This window comes from Protopterus annectens, chromosome 1.part0, assembly GCF_019279795.1.
Source record: "Protopterus annectens isolate FY-2018-M chromosome 1.part0, PAN1.0, whole genome shotgun sequence".
Lineage (NCBI taxonomy): Eukaryota > Metazoa > Chordata > Ceratodontiformes > Protopteridae > Protopterus > Protopterus annectens.
Genome location: NC_056725.1, coordinates 1282035588 through 1282058604, shown reverse-complemented (window position 1 = coordinate 1282058604; position 23017 = coordinate 1282035588). Strand labels below are relative to the sequence as shown.

Genomic DNA, 23017 nt, shown 5'->3' with positions numbered 1-23017 from the left:
AGACAGCCTATCTCTTCAGCCTGTCAGACTCTCTGGAGCCAGTCCAGTACTTTTCATTTTGGTACAGTCTTCCTGCACCAGCAGCTGTCATATTACCTGGAGTTCTCAGTCTTGTTGTTTAATTTCCATGGTTATACTGCAGATTATGTTTGAGGAAATCTTGCATGGGTAGTGTAATTTATGTACACAAGAAATGCAATGAGTATGACAAAAATCATGACAAAGTATAGCTCACCTGATCTTTGTCAGACTCATTGCACTTTTTGCATACATAAATCACACCACCCATGCAAGATCCCATATTCTCAAACATAATCTCTTAAAGTAGGCAACCCAGCATGCTATCATGTAAAAATCTTTCCACTTGCATATATTGCCTTAGCCTTCTGTCAGCTAACCTTCACTGCACCATCTCATACCAGTCATTCAAAAATACATAAGCCACTGCTGTTGTAGTATAATAACACACAGATATGCATGACGTATATTAGTAATTAATCTGTTACACATCTGGTAGTATCTTACTATACCTTTGTCAATTTTACTTTTATACTATATGTTGTTGATAACTGTTTATAGATTTATATAAGCAATAATTAAATACTTTTATTTTATTTCAGACTATGCCGGCAAATGTTTTTTTTTTTTTTTTTGCCTTTGGCCCAGTAAATCTCTCACTTACCAAATGTAGTAACCAAGCAAAAAATAAATAAATAAACATATATCACTCAAAACAAATGGTAACATCTATGAACTATTTCAACATGTGTTTAAATACATTGTATCAAGACAGTTTATACAGAGGGTAAATATACCTCTACATTACATAGAGCATAGCAAATCTTACACTGACAAAACTACAGTTCAGACTTGAATTCTCATTTATTGCATTTACAAGTACTGCAGATGGATGAACCATCTCAATGAAGCAAAGTGCACTAAAACTCAAACACACCAAATTTTCACAACATCAATTCAAGATAAAGATTATTACAGATGTAAAAATGATGCAGCACTACATTGTTTGAGGAAAAGGTTCATTCAGCAAATAACATTTAATATGTATGTGTCTTGCATACAGATGTAGGTAGGTAGTGTAATAGTCATTTTACATATCGTGATAAATATATCATACACAGTGCAATATAGTATATGTGCAATAAACACTAATATGCTTAACACAGATTGCTCCAACATAGTACTAATATATATTTGTATGAGTAGTACAGAAACAAACACTGATCCAGTATCTTTCATAAAAATTAAACTAATATAGTTTGTAATTAAGTCAGATTGCCTTCTAAAGGCAATCTAGTTGCCTACAAATAAAAATTAAAAGTATATTTATATACAGTCAATGTACAGTTCATTTAAGATGACCCAGAAAAGTTTATTGAATACTCTAGGCACAAAAAATTAATCTGAACAGAAAAAAGAAAAAAAAATGCAGCTGAAAGAGAGGCTAATATGGTTCTAAAGGACCACATAGTCTATACTTTAATTTATTCATCAGGGTTGGCATATACAAAGATTCTGTTACAAATTATGCATGTGAGCAACTGTGAACACAAATACCACCTACTCAAAATGGTATTAACTAACCCCATTTATGGGCACAGTTCTTATTTTATGGTACATTTATTTATCAGTGTGCCGTTTCACTTCTTTGCCTCTCTTTTCTCACCTACTCATCTGTCCAACTGAAATTACTGTTTATTTATTAGATTTCTGCAAATATTATCGGTGGGCCATGATCTCTCATCACTAACTATGAAATATAGCCATATGGAATCCTTCACACATCTGGCATACCATTATGAAAAAAAAAAAAACTAAAATACAGTGTGCTGTTGGAAGATAGGCAAGTATAACTGTATTTCCTAAAGGCTTTAGGTTTATTGTGATAATTCTTCCAATGCATTTTCTGTTCATTTTTCCCAATCTGCGTGTGGTACTTGATAATCATTGCTTATTTAATTTATATATTATGTAAGCACACTACACTGAACTGCATCTTTTCTGGGATGATGCAAGAGCTCTATTTTGTGGGTAACTCACTTTGTTAGAGTTACAGTCTAGAAGTGAAGACTGACAGACTCAAACCCAGAGCTGCAGGAAAAACACATTTGCAAGCAGTCTTAATTTTCTGTACTGTACTGTCGGCTATACTAAAATGCTAGCAGTTTTCCTTTGTGGTTTTGATGTTGAACAAGGAAAACAGTAACATATAGTTCATTGTATTACATTGTTTCTTTTTACATTAATTTCTCACTTTCATACTAGTCTTCAAGGAGTTACTTTGTTCTCATTCTTCCATGCTTTTGTATTTCTCCCGAGACCAAAATGACAACTTTTGAATGGCAAAAAAAGAAACAAAATATGCCATTCGTGCGTGTATAGAGATCAGTCTGTTTGTTACAGTCAAGCAGCAATGCTTATTAAACAGAAATATCTTTTTTTCAAAATCTGTTCCCTCCATCAGTTCATAAATTCACATTAACATCAAATGATGAACAATGGACAAGCAAAACAAAGCAAACAGATGGAAGTAATAGAAGGTGCTAGTTTAAATACCACAGAGAGTGCAGAGTCTACAAATTGTATAGTCTGTTGTCAAATACATGAATGATGTTTGATGAGGTGAAACAGAAAGGGAGTGACAGAGAGAAAGAGAATGTGATATGAAGTATACGACTTGCATACATACATTTCCTACTCTTAATTAGCTTTCATATTGGTGACATTATTAGAGACCAAAACAAGTGTTTAAGACAAAATACATTATCACACAGATGTTGCTATATTACCTTTACATAAGTTACCTTGATCAAGCCTATAAACCAAAAACATTTTAACTTTGAGATGTTAATGTGTATACTGACACACACACACACACACACACACACACACACACACACACACACACACACACACACACACACACACACACACACACACACACACACACACACACACACACTCACACTCAACAAGTTCTACTCCTGCTTGCATCAAGTGGATTGCCATCTTGTGGTCACAAAAAAAAAAAAAAACGAGAGAGAGAGATTTCCTGTAGCACCTTTTATATTAGTTCACTCTATGGTGGAACAACAGTGGTTCCTTCCAGCTATCATTTGTTTCTGTGCACTCTATTGTATTATTGTACTCTACTCAACATATAACTCACTAAAGAACAAACTCCAAAATGAATAAAAACTGGGGAAAATGTTACCTGCTGTTTGATTAACTGCATTTTAATGAATTATTCTGTTCTTTTAATTGTGCGCATGCATGTGTGTGTGTTAAAGCTAGAATGTATTTTCGTTCCTAAAAGTATGTCAGACATGCACTTTTCAAGTTTTAGGGGTATAATGGGGTGCAGCTAGCAAATAATGCAGTACAAAACTGTCTTCATTAGGGCTTTTCAGGGAAATGAGTACAGTATAAACAGAAGTACACATTTTATTTAGCTGTAAACTCTGCACATTGATACATGTTTTCCTTCATTGATTCCCAAACATTTGTTAAGTGACATAATCAATGGCACAAGGTCTCGCAGCACTGACATTTAACTTTTTCTGTAATTGCCACTAATGGGACAGCCTGGTTAAAGACATGCAATGTAACTTTTCATAGCTCAGGTGTATGCCATTCTTTGTATGTATTGTGGGGGCATGAATGACAGATGCACTATCATATAATAACAATAGCCTACTGCTCCCCCGCAAAACTTGATCATTTGATATACTCTAATTCTACCAGCTATGATCACTGTCTTAGAATAAACCATTGAGTGGGGGAGGCTGCTGTTCACAGACAGTCTGTGTTACCTACAGAAAGCTTGAGTAGGGAGGTAGAAAATAGGTACAATACATACATTCTGCTGTTTGCCACTGGGAAGACTTAATTATACAAACATTAATGCCTTTATCATTAGATTTACATATATCAGCAACAAGAAAGTGAACAGGACAAATTAGCATCCAATGAAAATAAAGCTTAATATTCAAGTGTGTCTGTATGCTTATATTTATATCTGTACATAGCTCACAATCATAGTGTGTGTGTGTGGGTATCTATAAATATATATATATATATATATATATACATACACTACACATATATACATTTGTCAGCACTTTTTCCACTATTTCACTGACTTCACTGACAAAAAAAAACAAAAACATGTATATTGCTGCTACTTATCTTCAAGTCATATATCCAGGATTTCTTAAATAGATATTCCAAGGTTATATATCGTTATCTGAAGGCAAGTATAAAAGCTCCATCAAATAAAACAAAGTGCCTGAAAACATGTCTGACTACAATTTACCTGACAAATTCATTCCAATATCCTCAAAATAGCATATTGGTTATATGACACATAGAAAGAGATGATTGCATGTGTCTAGATTATTTTTTTCCCAGTTCTCCACCTGCAACACTATATCCTTTTTTAAACAGGAAGGATTGTACCGATCCTTTTCTTTCAGTTAAGAAATCACCCATTGCTCAAATACCAGTGGAAAATACCTTTTTGTAGTATACAATGTCATGCTTGGCAGTTTGCATTTGGAGACTTTGATAAAATGGCTACTCCGGAGAAAGACATTGATTCAAATTTCCAGTGATCTGCTATTTGAATTACAGCACCAGCAATTTTATTTACTTATTTCACCTGTCAAGATGCAGCATTTCCATTATTTATTATATCATTGCTCTAGGCCAAAGGTTGTTCCATGTTATCACAAAACTGACACTTTGTGACTGTGCAAAGCAAGGAAAACTGGATGCCAACCAGATGACAGTGTGAAATGGAAAACATCAGCATCACTTTGCCTTGTTTTTTGGTAGAGCAGGAAACACAGCTGTTTTCTTTGAACTTGGCTGAGCTGTGGACTTTACATGTGCTGATTTCTTGGACTTCTGGCTATTCTCTTGTAGGGGAGTTAGTCCCAGCATTGCACAGTACTTATTACACTGATGAAGAACTTTAAATTGTTCAATGAAGGAAACTGAACAGTTGCCTTTGAAACCTTTATACCTGGAATGAAAAAGGAATTAGACAATGTTAAAGCAGTCAATAAGCTACTTACACTGAAAGAAATGAGTAACCAAGATATCCAAATTTAAACAGAAGAATTTACTGCTGGCAGTCAAAATTAATCAGTTAAGCTACTCATGGTTATTAACTGCCAATATAGACAGCTGCAGCTTTTAAAATATAGTTACTTCCTGTACTAATATAGCTTGAAATCATCTGATAAATTATATTTATGCCTTTCAGTGCTGCAATAGCATATAGTTATTGCCAGTTTCAGCCAAGTTTACTGATTTGCTCATGACATGTGTAGTTATGTGACTACTCTTAAACCTTCCCCTGAGAAAGATCCATACACACATGATTCAACAACAGTGCTCAATGCAAAAATAACAAGGGGGAACAGGCCCTCTCCATAGCTTGAACTTGTATAAACTAGTTTCTTGGTCACACATAATGATGGGGAAAGGAGAAACTCTCCAGTAATGCACACAACAGTACTGACTAAAACAGCAATCTTGCTGTAGCTAACTCTCTAGGCTGTGATCCACGGTAAAGACAATGATGCCAGCCACTTGAGCCAGGGCAAGTAGAACCTCATTAATTGATCTTTGATCACCTGTTAGAAAACTATTTGTAATAGCTGTATCCCCTTGGTAACTGCTGATCATGTCACATACTCTGTTCAGATCATAAACCAAGATACAATATGTCCAAAAAGTGGATGTCAAGAAATTAATATTATATTTTGGATGCCCCAGGTGACTTTGTTTTTTTCATACATATAAATCACACATTTATAATAATATGTATATTATGTTACTCATTGATTAGATTAGCAGATTATATCCTACTTTCTAGTCTTTATCTTTATGCTGCATATATACCTGACACTTTGAGGTTTTCCTTTTCACAGCATATCTTCCATTCCCCTTATACTAATTCTAATACTCCCTTGCATAGACTTCCATCTTCATTGCCCTTCTCAGAATGGCTGCCATGACTGTTATATTGTACTCCAAATGCCACTTTCCCCGTGCTCAGTCCGCTGACCTGAGCATCTCCCTTTAGCATTATACTGTGTGGAGACAGCCTATAACTGATTATAACATCAACATCCTTTAGTTTTTCTGTCTTCCTTAAAGCCATCATTCCTAATTTGTATGCTCCATGGTAAAAGCTAATGTGCATAATCTCAATTTTTTTAAAATTTAACCAGCCTGCCACCTGTCTACCCTCCAAACTTCACTAGAGCTTACTCATACTGGGTCCAACATTTGTGGCCCTCAGTAATTAATGGCTTCATAAAGGAGAATCCTGATCTTGTTCTCCAACTCTAGTAGGATTTCTGATACAAATATACTATGAGGAACTAGCCCTGGTGTACTGAAATCCAAGCAATTCCCACTGAAGTGTCACTGTCTGTTTCCAGCAGTCAGCAAGTTTAATACTTAGTTCACAGATATGGTGTCCACGTCCATGGCAACTGCCAGTGAGGCAGTGTCAAAGAACGTTCTAATGTTCATAATCATTGCTTCCACAAGGCAACTTTTTTTCATCGTAGTTGCAACCCAGGCACTGAAGGGAGCTTCGAAAGGGAAATCGCAATCCTGTTAGTCACACTTCAGAGATATGCAAAGAAAGAGTGTAAGGGGAATGGAAGACATGCTGTGAAAAGGAAAAACTCAAAGTGTCAGGCTTATATGTAGCATAAAGACAGAGAATGGGACAGCATGATTTCAGCTGACTATAGCCAGGCTACAGCCCATCTGCAGGAGAATTAACATTCAGAATGCAACAAGCTTGCCCAACAAGATCTTTTTCAAAGCCTTTCATGTGACAGAAATGAGATTAGCAGGCCTAAAAATTAACAATTCCTTCCTAGACCAAACTTTGTATGTCTCAGAAGTGTGACTAACAGGATTTCAATTTCTCTTTTGTAGTTCCCATCTTTACCTGCATTTATGTAAGAGAACTGCTGTATCTATTCTTCATCACAACTCCACTTTCTATGGAATACCTCTAAACCTCAATGTTCCCCAAACACTAATGCAAACTCTTCCAGCACATGGGAAGCTAGTTCATCTGGACCGTGGACCGTATCTACTTGCAGTATCTTGTGTTCATTTTTGTTTTCTTCCTGGTCACTTTTTATTTTGTACTTTTGTCCCCATGTTTACTCCCAGCTTTTCTATGTTGGCACTTTAGACCTTTATTCTCTGTAAAACTGATGTAAATTACTCAGTCAACGTACCTCTCTGAAACTTCCTTAGTCATTATTTCAGTAACCCTGTGACATACTAATTCCTCCTGTCTTCTCTAATATAGCCAAAGAATTTAATTTGTCCAACCTTTACCACTCTGCCACCTGTTTCTACCCTTTCTTTCCCTCTCAAACTATTGATCCTCCTGCAGATCTTCTTTTCATTTATTACCCCCCTTAACTCACCCCCCTTAACTCCATTATTAGCCAAGTTAGTTCTCTACCTTTCTCACAATCCCTACCTTTTCATACAATACATTCCCTTTCTGACTTCTTCCTTGAACTATGCCTTCTCTTCTGTTATTCCTCTGTCACTGACATCACTCCATATTATTTCTCACTGTACTTCCCAGCTGAATGATGTCTACCTTTGGCACTTTGTCTTAGATCTCTGTGCTTGTTGTACTTCACAGCACTAGCCTTTGAACTCACACTGTGACCTGACCAAAACTGATTGGTAACTCTCTGACCTTTATCCATCATTATATATATATACATTTTTTTTTGGAGAAGTCACTAAAGCACAGACTTTTACATTGAGTAGTGACTATTTGGCCCACATAATTTCCCTACCTTGAAGATAGTCTGCAAATCTTAACTGATCATTGATTTACTTTTTCTCACCCATTTTAAGAAATGCCTTATGAATGTGTCATACATTTTTTAATATTTTGTCACTCCAGGTAAGTTGTTTCAATTCTCTACCAAATTAATTTATTCATTCTCTGATAACTCAATCCAGTGCAGGGTCACAAGGAAGCTACAACCTATTCAGGCATTCACTGGGTACAAGACAGTGAATCAAATTCTGAATAGGGTACCAGCCCATTGCAGTACACACACACACACACACACACGCACACGCACACGCACACACATGCACACACACACACACACACACACACACACACACACACACACACACACACACACACACACACACACACAGTTTCTCTCTCTCTCTTCCTCTCACAAACACACACTCATACTCACTCACACATGATACATACATCCGTAGAAAATTTGGAGAACCATCCATTCATCCACAGCATGTCTCTGGAATGGAATATGGGGGGAGGGGGGCATAGCATAGGATAAAACCCTAGACAGATATAGGAAGGATATGCAAACTCTGCACAGAAAACACTAAAGCCAAGAGCCAAAATGGAGAACTGATCATTGTGGGGCAGCAATTCTAACCTCACTCTCATTTCTGTTAAAAAAATAAAATCAGTCCTTCCTTCCCTGAGCATCCAGTAAGTAGTTTCAAATTACGCCCTTTTGTCTATGTCTCTTTTTGTGAAATATGGAGCCTCTGGTCTTCATTCCCTTGCTACACTTAAATGTTCATAGTTATGCTACTTTATTTTCTCTCTTCATGACTGCCTGGTACATTTTTTCTATTTTTTGTGTAGTTTCTTGAACAAACCTTGGCCATTTTGGTTGTCCTGCTCTGAACTGCATACATTGTACCTGAGCTTTGCAATGTTGATGCTTACAGATGTCCTCTCAGTACCCTTCCTGTTACTGACTGCATTAAGCAGGTTCTCCTTCATTACTGGGTCCTCCCATTTTGTTAAAGTCTGACTGCAGTCCAGTTTTCCTGAGGTTTCTCTTTTCTTCTTGTATTGCATAGAAGCCTCTCCTATTTGTGCAGGAATGAGGTCTGTATTGACTGTTGTCATACAACCCTTTGTTATCAAGTAATATTGCTGTAGAGCCTGCTGGCATACTTTGTTCTGAATATATCAGACTACATACCATAAGTACTCACCATTTGGCCTTACTTTTCACCCCAGCCTCCAGGCTAGCACCTCAGCTTGTCCTCCCCCTCCTTGCATTGTCATCATCATCATCATCTTCATCACCATCATCACCATCCTCATGGGGCTCTTTCACTGTGCATTTTACTCCATCCTATACACACACAATTTATATTTCTGCAATGTCTGCGGTGCTTTTGCTGCACTCTACAATCACAGCATGCAGCTATATCATTTTTATCTGGGCGCCTTCACTGTGCATCATACCTTTCAGTTCACCACTTCCTACCTATCTTCCTTTATCCTTGTGTAATTTGTTTCTTCATTCCTACCCCTCGGACTGCCTTCTCACACCAGTTACAGATTGATTTCTCTCCTTTTCCCATTTTACTGTAAAAGGGCGCTGTTTTAATAAATGTCCTACTCTATCAGTACCTTCATTGCGTAAGCAGCTCAACGCAGGCGGTTCTAATAACGAACCCCTTGATTCTCCTCTGTATGCGTCAGTCACCTTTTAACCCAAATACCTGCTCTTCTACCACTCCCTCACTGGATTACTTTCTGTTTTCTTTCCTTATCGCTTTCATAAAAGGCACTAACAGCACCTCATTTTTTAAAGTTTTCATTGGGTTTTCAATCTGGAAAATAATCACAACAATATTTACAGTCATAGATTTGTGAACATAAATGAAAAACGTCCAACTACACCTCACACACAAAAGAAACAACAGTTATTTACAGGAGTGCCCAGCACCTCTTTGAAGACCACTGAGCTTCCAAGCTTCCTACAAATTACAGACCATCCACTTACCTTATAAACCATACCTTGTGCCCAGTATTCCTCACAGCCAAATGTACAAACCGCATTACCTGCTGCTCCCCACAATTTCATGAGATATACTATAATCTCACAAACCAGCACCTCACTCCCTCACTTCTACTTCTCTTGCCCCTTCCTTTTTAATTCCATGCTGGTTTCTTAACTCCAAAGCAGGACCTCATTTCCACCAATAGGAGAGAAGCATGCCCCATTTACCTGCTATCACTCATCACTCTCCTTAATTGTCCTCAGACTTCAGTACTGTTTTCCATACCTACGCATTGGAGAGTTAACTTAACAGTTACTGCTTATTCATATGAATCTTATTCATATGAATGAAGTTCTTATTATTATGTATAGTAATGCTTCAGTGGTACTTACCCTTTGCCTAATGTTGCTATGCCAACATCTGTCAGTTTCATGTTTACACCTGAAGAGAAAAGAAATCAAATTCAGTTATTCACATTTAGTTCAGTAGTAGAAAAAAAGCAACGGCAGTCTTCTAACAGACGGAAACATGATGCAGGACTTGTTCTTTAAAACCTCATAGTACACAGTCCTCCGACTGATTGTGCCACTGTCCTCTTAATAAAAACGCATTTGGTATTGCCATCTTGTTAAAGAGGTCTTGCTAGCATCTTGGCATGGTTTTACATAACATGCTGTTTTTTGAAGGATACCATTAACACCTTTAATTCCATAAATGTGAGATACCTTTCAACAAATAGCAGTCTATTTGGTTAAAGGTCATCTTGCTACAGCTAGGGATTGCCCTCCCCTTCTCCCATATAGATTCTGGTACGCTGCACTACATCACACATTCTGTTTACTGAATGAGAAACAGAACAGAGTAGCAGCTGTAATTTCACAGTAGTTATCTCTCTAAACTTACCACTGACAATTACATAGCAAATTAAAGTAGTTTTCATAGATTCATAGGTTCACAGGCAAGTACTAGGCTAGGTGCCCTTGTGAGCCATTTTAAGCCTATCCAGTTTCCCTTTTCATGCTCAAATTAACCTATTCCATTTGGTTAGAGACTGGCCTTAGCCACCCCATGGTCAGTAATCATACATTACCCCTAATGAGAATAACTGGGATCATACCACTGATAATTTGAGGGGACACATACATGGGACAAAACATTTAGAAGCTGCCTCTGCCCATAAGTAGTACAAGGGGCAATCCTGGGGTAAATTTTCTGTTTCCCATCCATAGATCTAAGGTGCGCATGAATATAGACAGGGATGTACTTTGATGCGAATGGGGGAGTCTGATCCAAAGCAGCAGTATCCTCCGTGAGATATACCTGTCCCTCCTAAGTGCTCTGTTGAAGTTGCAAAAGAGGGCTTAGGTCCTTAGATTGAGTATTTTTGATGTCATCTGACTTGCTGATATGCAATAAATTCATCAGTAATGGGTTGGAGGATGCCTTATATGTCAGACTCAGTAGTCTGTAGGATACTGAGTAGAGTGACAGGACTTTGAGTCAGTCACTGTAGGACATATTGTTCTGGCCTTGTATTCTATTATTAAAATATCTCGGTGGGTGTTTCCAATTGTTGCACGTGTCTGGACAGATACATGTCAAACGGGGCACTATATTCAATGACTGGCCTAATAAGGGGTGAGTAAAGAGGAAGGGTACAAACTTGTACTTGCTTTTGCTTGCTGCAGTCCTAAGATGCAGACTGCGTCTTCACTGGCCACAGTCTCATGCATGAATCACCTGGCCCTCCAATGCTCTCTTCCTAGATGTTCAGCATTCAGACATGGGCATACCTGCTTTCTCTTGTTTGGCCCCAGTCAATTGGAATGTGTTCCCTGCTAACTAAAGGTGGAGGTGGGCTTCTTTGCATAATGCATCATTTGTAAATTTACACAACCATTAAGTACTCCATTTTATATGCTTTTGTACCTGTTTGTAACCCCACCAAGATTTTCCTTCCAAACATGCCTCTGAGTTGTCTGCTTACCTTTTCCTACGCAAATCCTGTTATTTCTCTATTTAACATTTCTTCTTATGATGTTACCACCTTACATTTCTTTGAAATGGCATACTCTGTCTTCCTACAGATTTCTAAAATACTCATATCCCTGTATGCTGACTGTATTCTGTTGTTTGTCAAAGACTTTCTAGTCTACATCTGTTATCTCTATTTGATTGTGTTATTATGCTTCTTCAGTTATGTAGTGCCTTTGTAGTTTTGTTGTATTTGTGAATGCTTAGTGAAAGACCAGTTATCCAATTTCTCTGCATATCACAGCTTTCTTCTACTTTCCCAAGACCCACCTTCACAAAGTTCCTTTCCCTGAGCCCCAGCTTCTCAATACTGAACTCACCAATTACTGTTTTCAAAAGAAATCTACTGTTAGTGCCAGCAGTGATTTTTTTGTTTTGGGAGATTCCCCCTTTGTATTTATACAGCTGTAGTATTGATATATGTAAGTCCAGGTGGAGCAGGGGCTTACCCTCACCTGCAGTGATACAGGAGGAATTGATTCCCTGTAAAACCTTTCCTTTTGAGCTTCGTTAGTGGGCTGCATTCCAAGCAGTTTAACTTGGTGAGTTGTGCTGTCAGTGAGTTAAACCTCAGTGAGTTGTGCTGTTAATGAGTTAAACCTTGGTGAGTTGTGTTGTCAATGAGTTAAATCTCAGTGAGTTCTGCTGTCAGTGAGATAAACCTTGGTGAGTTGTGTTGTCAATGAGTTAAACCTTAGTGAGTTGTGCTGTTATTGAGTTAAATCTCAGTTAATTGTGTTGTTGATGAGTTAGTTAATTTTGTCATTGATGAATTAAACCTCATTAAGTTATGTTGTCAGTGAGTTAAACTTCAGGGATTGGTAGATAAATGGATACATACAGCATTCAAAGTGAAGATTGTGGTGAATTCAAACTTAACCCCCCAACCTTGCCCCAAGCAAGTGAAAGAATGCCAACATGGAAATGTGCAGACAATGAGACTGTCATGTTTTGTGTGACAGTAATTTCTCAAGCACAGCTGCAGTCTTTATCTGACACATAATGGTTTTGATCTTAATTGTAACGCTAAAAGCAATCCATAATAGCCAATAAAGTTTAACCATAACCCTGAACATAACTATAGCCTTAATACTGGGCCTAGAACTTAAAATTATGGTTTAGACTGAATCTGATAGTGAGAAGGTTAGGCATGCTAAATGTGTGAATGCACAAGCTTGATTCATGAGTCTACCATCACTTGAAGGGCCAGCCATCTTTATTTATTTATTTAAACATTCTGTTTTCAGATATATTATAATTCCCTGGAGTACCTTTTTACATGAGGAGTTTTAGGTTTTAGTCACTGCTGTCATATGCTAGACTTCTGTGTTAAATGTAAAATATTACTGATAATGAATCATTTAATTAATCTACAATTTGACTTTCTGAACTTTGATGTAATTTCATCTGGTTGCTTTAATTTCAGCTATTTACTGCTGTCATAGTGACAGTTTGAACAGAAATGCTGTGCACTTTTTAATGTACAATTTATAGGCTTACCTCATTCTATTTTGCATTAAGTGTCTTAAGATGATTTTTTGCAGTATTTTACAGATGATATCTTCATTTAATTGGACATTTTCAGCTTGTATATTAAGGATATCTTTAATCTTGCAAATAATCATTTTTTTGCATGCACTTTAATATGTATATTTTAAGTATTCTAAGTTGTATACTACTATGTACTCATTTTGCAGGTCTAGGCCATCCTGTAGGAACATACCGTTTATTGCATTTGTTTATTAAAGGTCTTTTTCCATTACTTTTGCGTGTGCGTTTTCCTAAAATGACTTTGCAGAAAGGAATCTTTGCTTAATGGGATATTTAACATTTATGTATTAATCAATATTTTCTGGGTTTTTAGGTGATTTCAGCATGCACATTTCACAACTCTTGGAATTAAAATTGTATGCACTATAGCTGTATAGTGAACTTTTAGAACTGTTATATTTTTAAATTCTAGTCTTACACATCTGTTTAAATTACATTTCTTCATAGTTTTACCTTCCTACTGGTTTAACATCTTGCGTCACTAAGTGCTTTCCCTTTATCTACTCTCTCTGTTATAATTCCCACTCATCTACTAGTTTAAGTTCTTTTCCATTACCATCTCTTGTTAACATTACTTCCAAACAGTAAAACAAAGCCTTTCTTTTTAATTTACACTTTTACTTTGCTTTCTGTTACCACTCGGCTCTCCATGCAATCTATTTTTCAGAGAATTCCCACCCTCTTTTAATTTTCCATTTAACTTCCTTATTTACTAAAATGCTTGATCCAATGCAACTTCTATTTCCTCTTTCATGTTCTTCCTCTTCAGTCTAAAAATACAGTTACAGCCACACACAACCTTCACCCTTTTCAAGTAATCAAGAATCTTCCACCCTTCTTAAAAAGACCCTGAATATTTTTCCACTTCTAAGCATTTCTTCTTTTACTTCTCATAGACAGCAGTATAAATCTCAACACTAGTGCTTCATTTCCATATCTTACAAATCAACAATATTAGCCTCCGTTCATAAAATCTGCATCTCAAATGCTGGAAACATGAAAACAAACTACAACATTGAGTCTCCTTCATTGACAACTATAGACCCTGTAATTGTAGAACTTACCAAAGTCTGTCTGAAAATTATATTGCTTTTTTCCCCTGGTTACTCCTATATGCACAACCCTAGACAAAAGGAAGGAAGGAAGGAGGCCTGTGTTTTTATACAGAGCCTTTTACCCAGCTGAACTTCATAACCAAACCCTTGGCAAAAATGACATGACTCAAGCTGGATTATTCAATTGACTCTACTAGACAAAACAACAACAACAACAACAACTATTTAACAATACAGCCCTCCTACTTCTAACAAAATCAGTTTTGAAACCCTTCCTAAGCATGTTATTAATTATACACCACCCTCTGTACAAGTAATAATTCTTGGAAACACAGTACAAACATTATTGGGCCTCTGAGTAATGGAGCTCTACCAGAGCTGGATCTGTAGCAGCTAATAAGAGATCCTAATACCTGTCTAAACCTTAAATCAGGTAAACATCCATGTCAGGACGTAGTCATTAGTAATATCCTCCAGTCCATCTCCTCCCTACAAATAATGCTTTCCAGCTTAAATGACCAATGTCCTATTACTTCTAATTAGAAAAAAAAACATCAACAGCAGCAAAACAACTAGGCAAGTTCACTATGTTTAATGACTTTTATTTAAATTGCTTGGTACTGCAGCTGTTAACCTAGATAGCATATTAATAATGCCAAAAACAGTCACTATTCTCTGAATTTGACCTACATACCTGTTTGGTGTTTTACAAGTATATTTAATAGCATACAACATACCCTGTGAAGGGCAGGTATATTTGTCATTATTATATACTTTAACACCATTTAAATTCAATCCATTAAAATGCATCACAAACTACAGATTGTGCACCAAAATCATAGTATGTAGATCAAAGCCAGAAAAAAGTTAAAATAAGGCTATTGAAACACTTAGGTGAAATCAGAAGAGATATTGATTCAATACCCAAGGAAGTACACAGTAATGAATTACGTTAGCAATGATATTTCACTTGTTAATGCTATTCTTTCTGGTAAGCCACTCTTAAAAAGAGCCGCCATATTAACATTGCAAGCACAGTTATTTTGTAATTATAAAACATTGACACCAAATGGAGTAGATATGGATTTAGATAGATCTGTTTTGTTATAGGAAACATAATGCTGTTTCACCTTAAAAACCTCATTAAATCAAAAAGATGTCAATAATGCCATGATACGGGAGAGTTAATTGAACTCTGTGGTAATTGTGTAAGAATATAAAGAGTAATTGGTTCAGCTGTCTACAGCAACCATCGGTATCTTCTTCCCAAACATATATTTTCATACTTCTCGCAACAAACATGCCTGCGGCAACCATATTTTTCTGCCCTAGCCCTTAACTTTTGGAATTACTCTCTGGGCTACAGTAAACGTGAAAACTAGACTCTTCCCTTATTTTTTGAAGGAGACTGAAAAAATTATTTGTTGAAAACTTCAAAATACAAATGATCCCAAGATAATCACTCTTCAACCTCTTTTTCTTCTTTTTGTCATTTTTTTTAAATCATAGCTCACTCTTGCAAATATAGTTATGTATTAAACTGAAAATATTTATATGCCATGTGTTTCAGTTATTAGCATGTTTGATATTATAAATGTCATCTGATATTTATTTCTCTGAAATTTCTTCTTCTTTGTTTTATAGATTATAAATACTATTCTTTCAGTATTCATGACTATATAGTTTGGCTTTGATATTTCGCATTTCCTGTTTTGTATGTTTCTTCCGGATGTGCTTCTGGGTTGAGTCTGAAAAAGGTTAATTTGGATCAGTGTTCTACCCCAGTAAACACTGCAAATGTATATTTTTTCTTAATGTTTTTTGTTCCTTCACCTGCTAACCATGAAACCTCCCCTTGTGAGTCTCTGCTGCTACTCACATCCAGTCCTTTTGGTAATTTTCCACAGGGTATGCACTTTCTTTGCCTGTCTATATAAGTCCATCTTGTCTACCTTAGGCTGTGGCCCTGTGGAAACTTACCTTGCTTGCTTGCTCCTGGGCGGGGAACAACATGTTGCACCCCCAAGAAGATCCATATCATTTAGGATGTGAGCAATAGGTGCATGTCTATGTTACGCCCTAATCTAGCTCTGGTAATGACTTGTGCACCTGCATCACTGCAGGAACTACCAATATCCTTCCAACCTATGTGTGTACATGCTATCCCAAGTGAAGACAAGGGCTACCACAACTGGCTTGGGTAGTCGTGACACAGATCCTTTCTGATAACAGATCCTGCTTTCTATGCTTTCAGAACTCTTCTGTTACCACTGGGGCAGCGGAAGAGCCAGTCCAGAAATCACCACACCCTTCCTCTCTTCAGGATGGATGAGCTAAAACTGTTCATTTCTTAGTCTCACCTTCCCAGCTCTTCCAGTACCTGACCCATTACTCAAACTCAGGTTATTTGAGTCACAGTCAGGGTTTTATCTCTCTTCAGTACACAGCTGGAACTTTTCAAAATATACTGTTGCAATGAAAGTAAGGGATCTAGGATTAAGTTAAGCTTGGGATGAGGGGTGGGTTTACCTTACAGAGGAAAGGTGAGGGAAGATGCAGAATTACTTCAGGTTTATCTTTAATCAGCAGGTCTTCCCTACTCATTAAAGTTACAGTTAGTGCTATGATTAGGATTTGGGTCATCTGGACTCTCATGGCTAGGTAGGTCGGGTCTATATTAGATGATCGAAGTTTTACTACTTCAAATCAGTAAACATCGATCACTACTGATCGAAGTAGTAAAACATCGAATCATCATTAAAAGGTTTTTGGAACATAAAAAATAAAACAAAAGGGTGTAGGCAGGGGGCAATCCCCCCTGCACCCCCACACCTCCTGCTACTTAAATATACCAACTCCGAGATCGCACTTTAATGGAGTATGGTGCGGAAAGGGAAGATTTCCCTTTCCTACAATGTAACGCAATCTCGAAGTTGGTATATTTGAGTAGCAGGGGGTGTGGGTGGTACAGGGGGGCTTGCCCCCCTGATTTAAGCCATCAGAGTAAGTTTTTCTTGTTTAATTTTTTTTTTTTTTTTTTTTGAAGTTACAGAACTTCGATCATATGGTGTCGACCATATGGTATTCGATGTTCCGTACCTTCGAGATTATAATATAGACCCGGTAGGTCATAGAAAAGTAGTGTGAATGAAGATGCAGGCTTATTTCAGGCATGTCTTGAAGCAGCAGATGAAATTTAGTCCTCCATTTTACAGAAAGCAATAGGATTAGGATTATGAAGACTCTGAGGACCAGGTTAGTCTATATTAGGCTGTGTCAATGAAGATTTAGGTTAACATCAGACATATCCCTAATCAACAGCTCAATATTAGTCTTCAATGCAACACAGTTAATGGCAGGGGATAGTGCTGAGGTCAGGATTAGGATTAGGAATGGGTTTGGGTGATTTTTCACTTAGAGTTGGATTAATCTACATGTGGCAATGGGAGTGAATATATAGACTTATTTCAGGCATACCCTAATCATCAGTGTAAATTTAGACATCATAATTGTGCCTGTACTTAGGAGTAGGCATTTATTCTGGCTATTTTCTGAATTTTTTTATTGTCTTTTATTCTCTTTCTCCTTCATCAATGTTGTGGTGTTGAATTTGCTTTGTGGCCTTTAATCCCTCACTGGAACATATTAGAGGAATAAGGAATATGAAAAGCTACTCTTCTGTTTCTGTTATTCTAATCATCACACTCTGCAATGAAGGTGTCTGCCTAAATGTTTTCAGTTCCTCAATGGAACTTTTCATTTTGCACATTCAGTTTAGCCTGAGTCTTCTTTTTTTCAGTTATAAACTAATCCTCATAGGACATATCACTGTCAAGAAGTATCAGGACTGCCTGCCAGGTCTGAAGCAATAATATTGTGAGTGTGTCAGTATGTATTGTGTATTGTTTCTCTTTCTGGATCATGTAACAATATTTAGGTGTGTCCAACATGTTCATTTGCATTCCACCACAAAAGTGGCTTACTTTAGCTTACATCACCAATACACACCGTGTCTCCGAATCCCATCCTCAAAATTTATCAGAAGCACACACACACATGCAGATGCACTCACATATACACAGACATGAGCACACACACACACACACGCACACACACGCACACACACGCACACACACGCACACACGCACACACACACACACACACACACACGCACACACACGCACACACACACGCACACACACGCACACACACAGACACACACACACACACACACACACACACACACACACACACGCACACACACGCACACACGCACACACGCACACACACGCACACACACACACACACACACACACACACACACACACACACACACACACACACACACACACACATACACGCACGCACATACATACTGGCATGACCAGCTACATGTTGACACATTTTATTCTTGTCCTGATTTACAGATGCAGGACTAAATGTTATAAACTACTTCCAAAACACTGTGATGTCATATCAAGCCTTGATTGCTTCTATTGTTATTAAATCATAACGTGAAGTCAGAGACTTTAAATTACCTATTACATTAGTAATGATGGCAATACACACAATGATGCCAGATAGCATGAAAGCTGTAAAACACCTGCATTTATTGTAATATTGTGGTGGCTCAGTGTTTTGTAATAACTGAGATACTGACATAGAGTGATTGCATCATACTTTTCAATACGAGTAGTGTCTGGATTGTAATTATGCCCCAAAAATATTAATTATAAAATTTTAAACTGCATGGCAATATTGAGGGTTATTTGTAGGAAAAGTCTCAGTAAAATTTGAATAACTATCACCTTGCAACATGCAATAAACAGGAGTCACACAAAGATAATGAGGACAGCAACTGTAAAGTGGACTGTGTTTATAATCAGTTGGGAATGTAATCCTTCAGACAGAGGTGTTGGGTCAAGGGCTACAGATCAAAGGTCATTTTGGTCATCAAGTACCATTGTGTACATCAGCTTGTGAGAGTCTGCATCTAAAATAAGCAAATCCTGTAATCTTTGCAGACATATAATAGATTAGCATTCTGTACTTTGGTTGCCTACAAGGTCTCTTACATACTTGCATCACTAACAAGTGAAAACGTGGTTAATACCTGTGCTTGTAAGCTATCTGACAGCAAAGTAATGAATATAATACTAAGGTATCTGCAACCCATGTATGACACATAGATGTTTCTACTGTGCAATACTAGTGCAGTGATATTACTATCAGCAAGTGTGCAGCTGGTACTTTTGAAACAGTATTGCAGTCATGAGGTGTAACAGTACAAGCACATGCTTCATTTCAAGGGATGTTTTACTGTATACATTACAACTGAATGACATCTTTAAATATCTTTGCAATACCTGTGATATCTGAGAGAGGTTTTATGTTTTCCTACCAGATGAAATGCATGATTTAAGTTTGTGGCAGACTACTTTTTTAGTAATAGTATGCAGCCGAAAAATATACAATAATATACTGCCAAGTGGCTTAGCTCCAGGAATGTATCTCTAACCGCAATAAAGATGACCTGTGTTTGATTAGCATCATGGATGCTGCAGGAATTGGGCCCGGAGGATTGGAGTAAACGGTCAGTGTCAGCTCACCCATCCTGGGAGGAGGGAAGCAGCTCTGGCTTGCCACTACAGTGCCATCTAGTGGGAGCTCTGGATACTGCACCTTCAAGGCATGAGCATGCTAAGCAGATGTTGCTTGTGGTGTGTAGGGTGAACAAGTAGGAAGCACTATGTGAAGCGAAAGGTAGCCGCTGCAGGGATTGTTTCATAAAGAAAGTTTGTCCATTGAACAGAAACCTGTGTATGGCCTGTTCTCTATTATCCAGCTCTCACTATAAGGTGAACAAATGGTCTTAAGAGGATGTGCAGGCAGGAACAAATGGGTTACAGGTCTCTTGTAGGGATGCCCAGACTTTGTCCCCAATGGAATGAGTGGACTGACTGTGTGAAGGTAGATTGTAGGCCCCATGGAGATAGGGGATGGGAAGGAGGGGAGATAATACACCAAGTGGAATTTTAAAGAGATTTTAGATACAACTGCCTAATGCTGTACAAACCAAAATGAAAGCTCTAGGAGATTACTCAAGCATTTGGAAAACACACACATATAAAACCATGCTAAATACCCAACCCCACATTTTATTTTAATATGGTGGTGGCACAGGGTTTTGTATTAATTGAGATACTGACATAGAGTGATTGCATTACACTTTTCAATATGAGCATTCTCTTACTAAAACCAGGAAAATGCAATAACGACTTGCTCTAGAGCCTTGGATTAAGTGGGATTAACTACAGTCCCCATAATTAGAGGAGGAAGTATGTTTGTATACGGTTTCCTCTGGAAGGCAATGCTTCATTTTGTTTCAGAAAGCAATGTGATTGCGAAGCATAATGACTAAGCAAAGGCAAAGCATCACTGATACACACAAATCAGGTTAACCTGTATAGTTCTTTTTTTCAACAACTTTTTATTTAATTTTAACCTTTGTAGTTCTGATAAGCATCTGACATACAAATACCAAGACTAATTATGGCACAGGTGAAGAGTGGAAGAATCCAGGCATGTGTTTACTATAAAAAAAGCTTTAAACTTCTACACTGAAAACATAACTACTCTCTTTCAAGGCAAAAGACTCTAATTATAAAGAAACTACCATGTTACTCAAATTTTGTAAGACTAAATTGTCATTATAATGTTAAATCCAACTTCTTATTAACACAGCAGTAACATATCCTTGTATATTGCCTCCTAATCACTAATAATATGCATTTTATGACTTGGAATGCAGTAACATAAGTTCATATACCTTGCATATCAGTGACTAACAGATTTCCACCTGTCTTTTGAAACACCCAGTGCTGGAAGGTACAACACTTCCGGCCAGATTCAGATTCTCGTCTCATGAAGTTGATTTCCCGTCCGTCCCTCACGGAGTACTTCACAAAATCTCCCATGAGTTCTTCCTCCAGTGTTGCATAAGGGACACTGTTTGTTTGCCGATGGATCAAGAACACAGGAATGATTCTAGATAAAAAAAAAGACAAAAAAACAGATTTAGAATTTTCTCAGATGCTTTTAGCGCACTGATAGAGCTAACGCATTAACACCTATGTGGTGTGGAATGTCACACCTCTAGCAGCCTTCACACATCTTACATAACAGAGCATTTTCTGATAAATAAACTTAAAAAGCATAAGGTAACAAATGTAAATATTTTAAGCTGTAAGCATTATTAAAATTGTACAGATAACAATGTTATCATTAAGAAGCACTCTTTACAGTTATAATAGTGCATTTGTGAAGACTGGTAGAGAAGGGTGAAAGCTGCCAGCCTAGCCAGATAGAATTTTATACATAATTCTATCATTTGTAAATATGAATGTGAATCACAGGCTTGTCTCAAATGAAAAATTGCTGTTACAAAAATGTGGCAACAGTGCTCTCTACTGACACAGTAAAAGCATGTTGTGACCCTTTGATCTAAAGTCGGCTCCAGTCCGTCTAGATGAAGACATTCTTTCTATTGTTTTAACCAGGAGTTAAATTGCTAGATTTAAACATGCAAATGTATTTTATTGCTCTCTTCCTGACCAGCTGCAAGATAACAAAAGGGAGATGTTAAGAATGTAAATGCAGTTAATGTGTTGCTTGGGAACTCCAGGAAAGTACAAAAAGATGATGTAGTGTTTATCAGAACTGTAATAGCAATTTAAACAGAGAGAATCAGAAGACATTAAGCATTTTTGTCTTGATCATCCAACTCACAGAACTCTGCCTGTTGTCTTATGTAAGTTATCTTAGACTTGTGTTTTCTTGTACTAATAGCTAGGAATTAGAAAGGTTAGACTAAGTGTTTTTCTGTGATGTCAGAGCTGTACTACTGATTTATTTTAGGTATTTCTGTGTGATCTCTGAATTCTTGACTTACACTGACTGTGTAGTCGAAAGTACTGTCTTGTGGTTTTAATTATTTATTATTAAATATTTTAAAACCTTTTAACTGTGGCTGGTTTGTGTAGAGATAAGTTAAGCTCTAGAGTACATTGCATATTTATAGAGTTAACTGTCCAAGTCACTCTAATAAGCCTTGAGACTATTTAGTCACATCTACCAATTGGATAATAATATTGCACAGTAATAATTGGACACCCTTTTAAGGGACTTTGAGTAGCTGATAATTATTAGCTGGGTGGTAGCAGGGTACTACCGTATAGTCTGGGTAAAAGGGGCACAGCTGGAGAATCTGTGCCAGCCATCCCCAGAAGTGTCTGTGTGGTTGTATAAACTCTTATCTCAAAGTGTGTGTGTGTGTCAGCTACTTGGGCAGGGACACGAAGCACTGGTTGGACAGAGAGGATGCTGGAGATTTTAGCTTGCCCAGCTAGGCTGAGATGTGGACCCTATAGATGTACTAGTGGGAAGTCTTATTGGGGATCTGGAGAGCAAGGGAGCGACCAGCCCCAGACTGACTGTGATCT

At 37.4% G+C, this 23017-nt stretch overlaps 1 protein-coding gene across 1 annotated transcript in view; it reads right to left on the bottom strand.

The window, feature by feature from the left end:
* Nucleotides 1-3658: 3658 nt before the first annotated feature.
* The window catches only part of ALPK2 (alpha kinase 2), a 32465-nt gene continuing 13106 nt past the window's right edge, over nt 3659-23017 (bottom strand). Inside the window, exons 3-5 of the mRNA XM_044066162.1 lie at nt 21346-21563; nt 10269-10317; nt 3659-5044 (exon numbers count right to left, since the gene is read on the bottom strand). Of these exons, the coding sequence (XP_043922097.1) occupies nt 4831-5044; nt 10269-10317; nt 21346-21563 (481 nt within the window). The 3' untranslated portion in view covers nt 3659-4830. The remainder of the gene's footprint in view (nt 5045-10268; nt 10318-21345; nt 21564-23017) is intronic.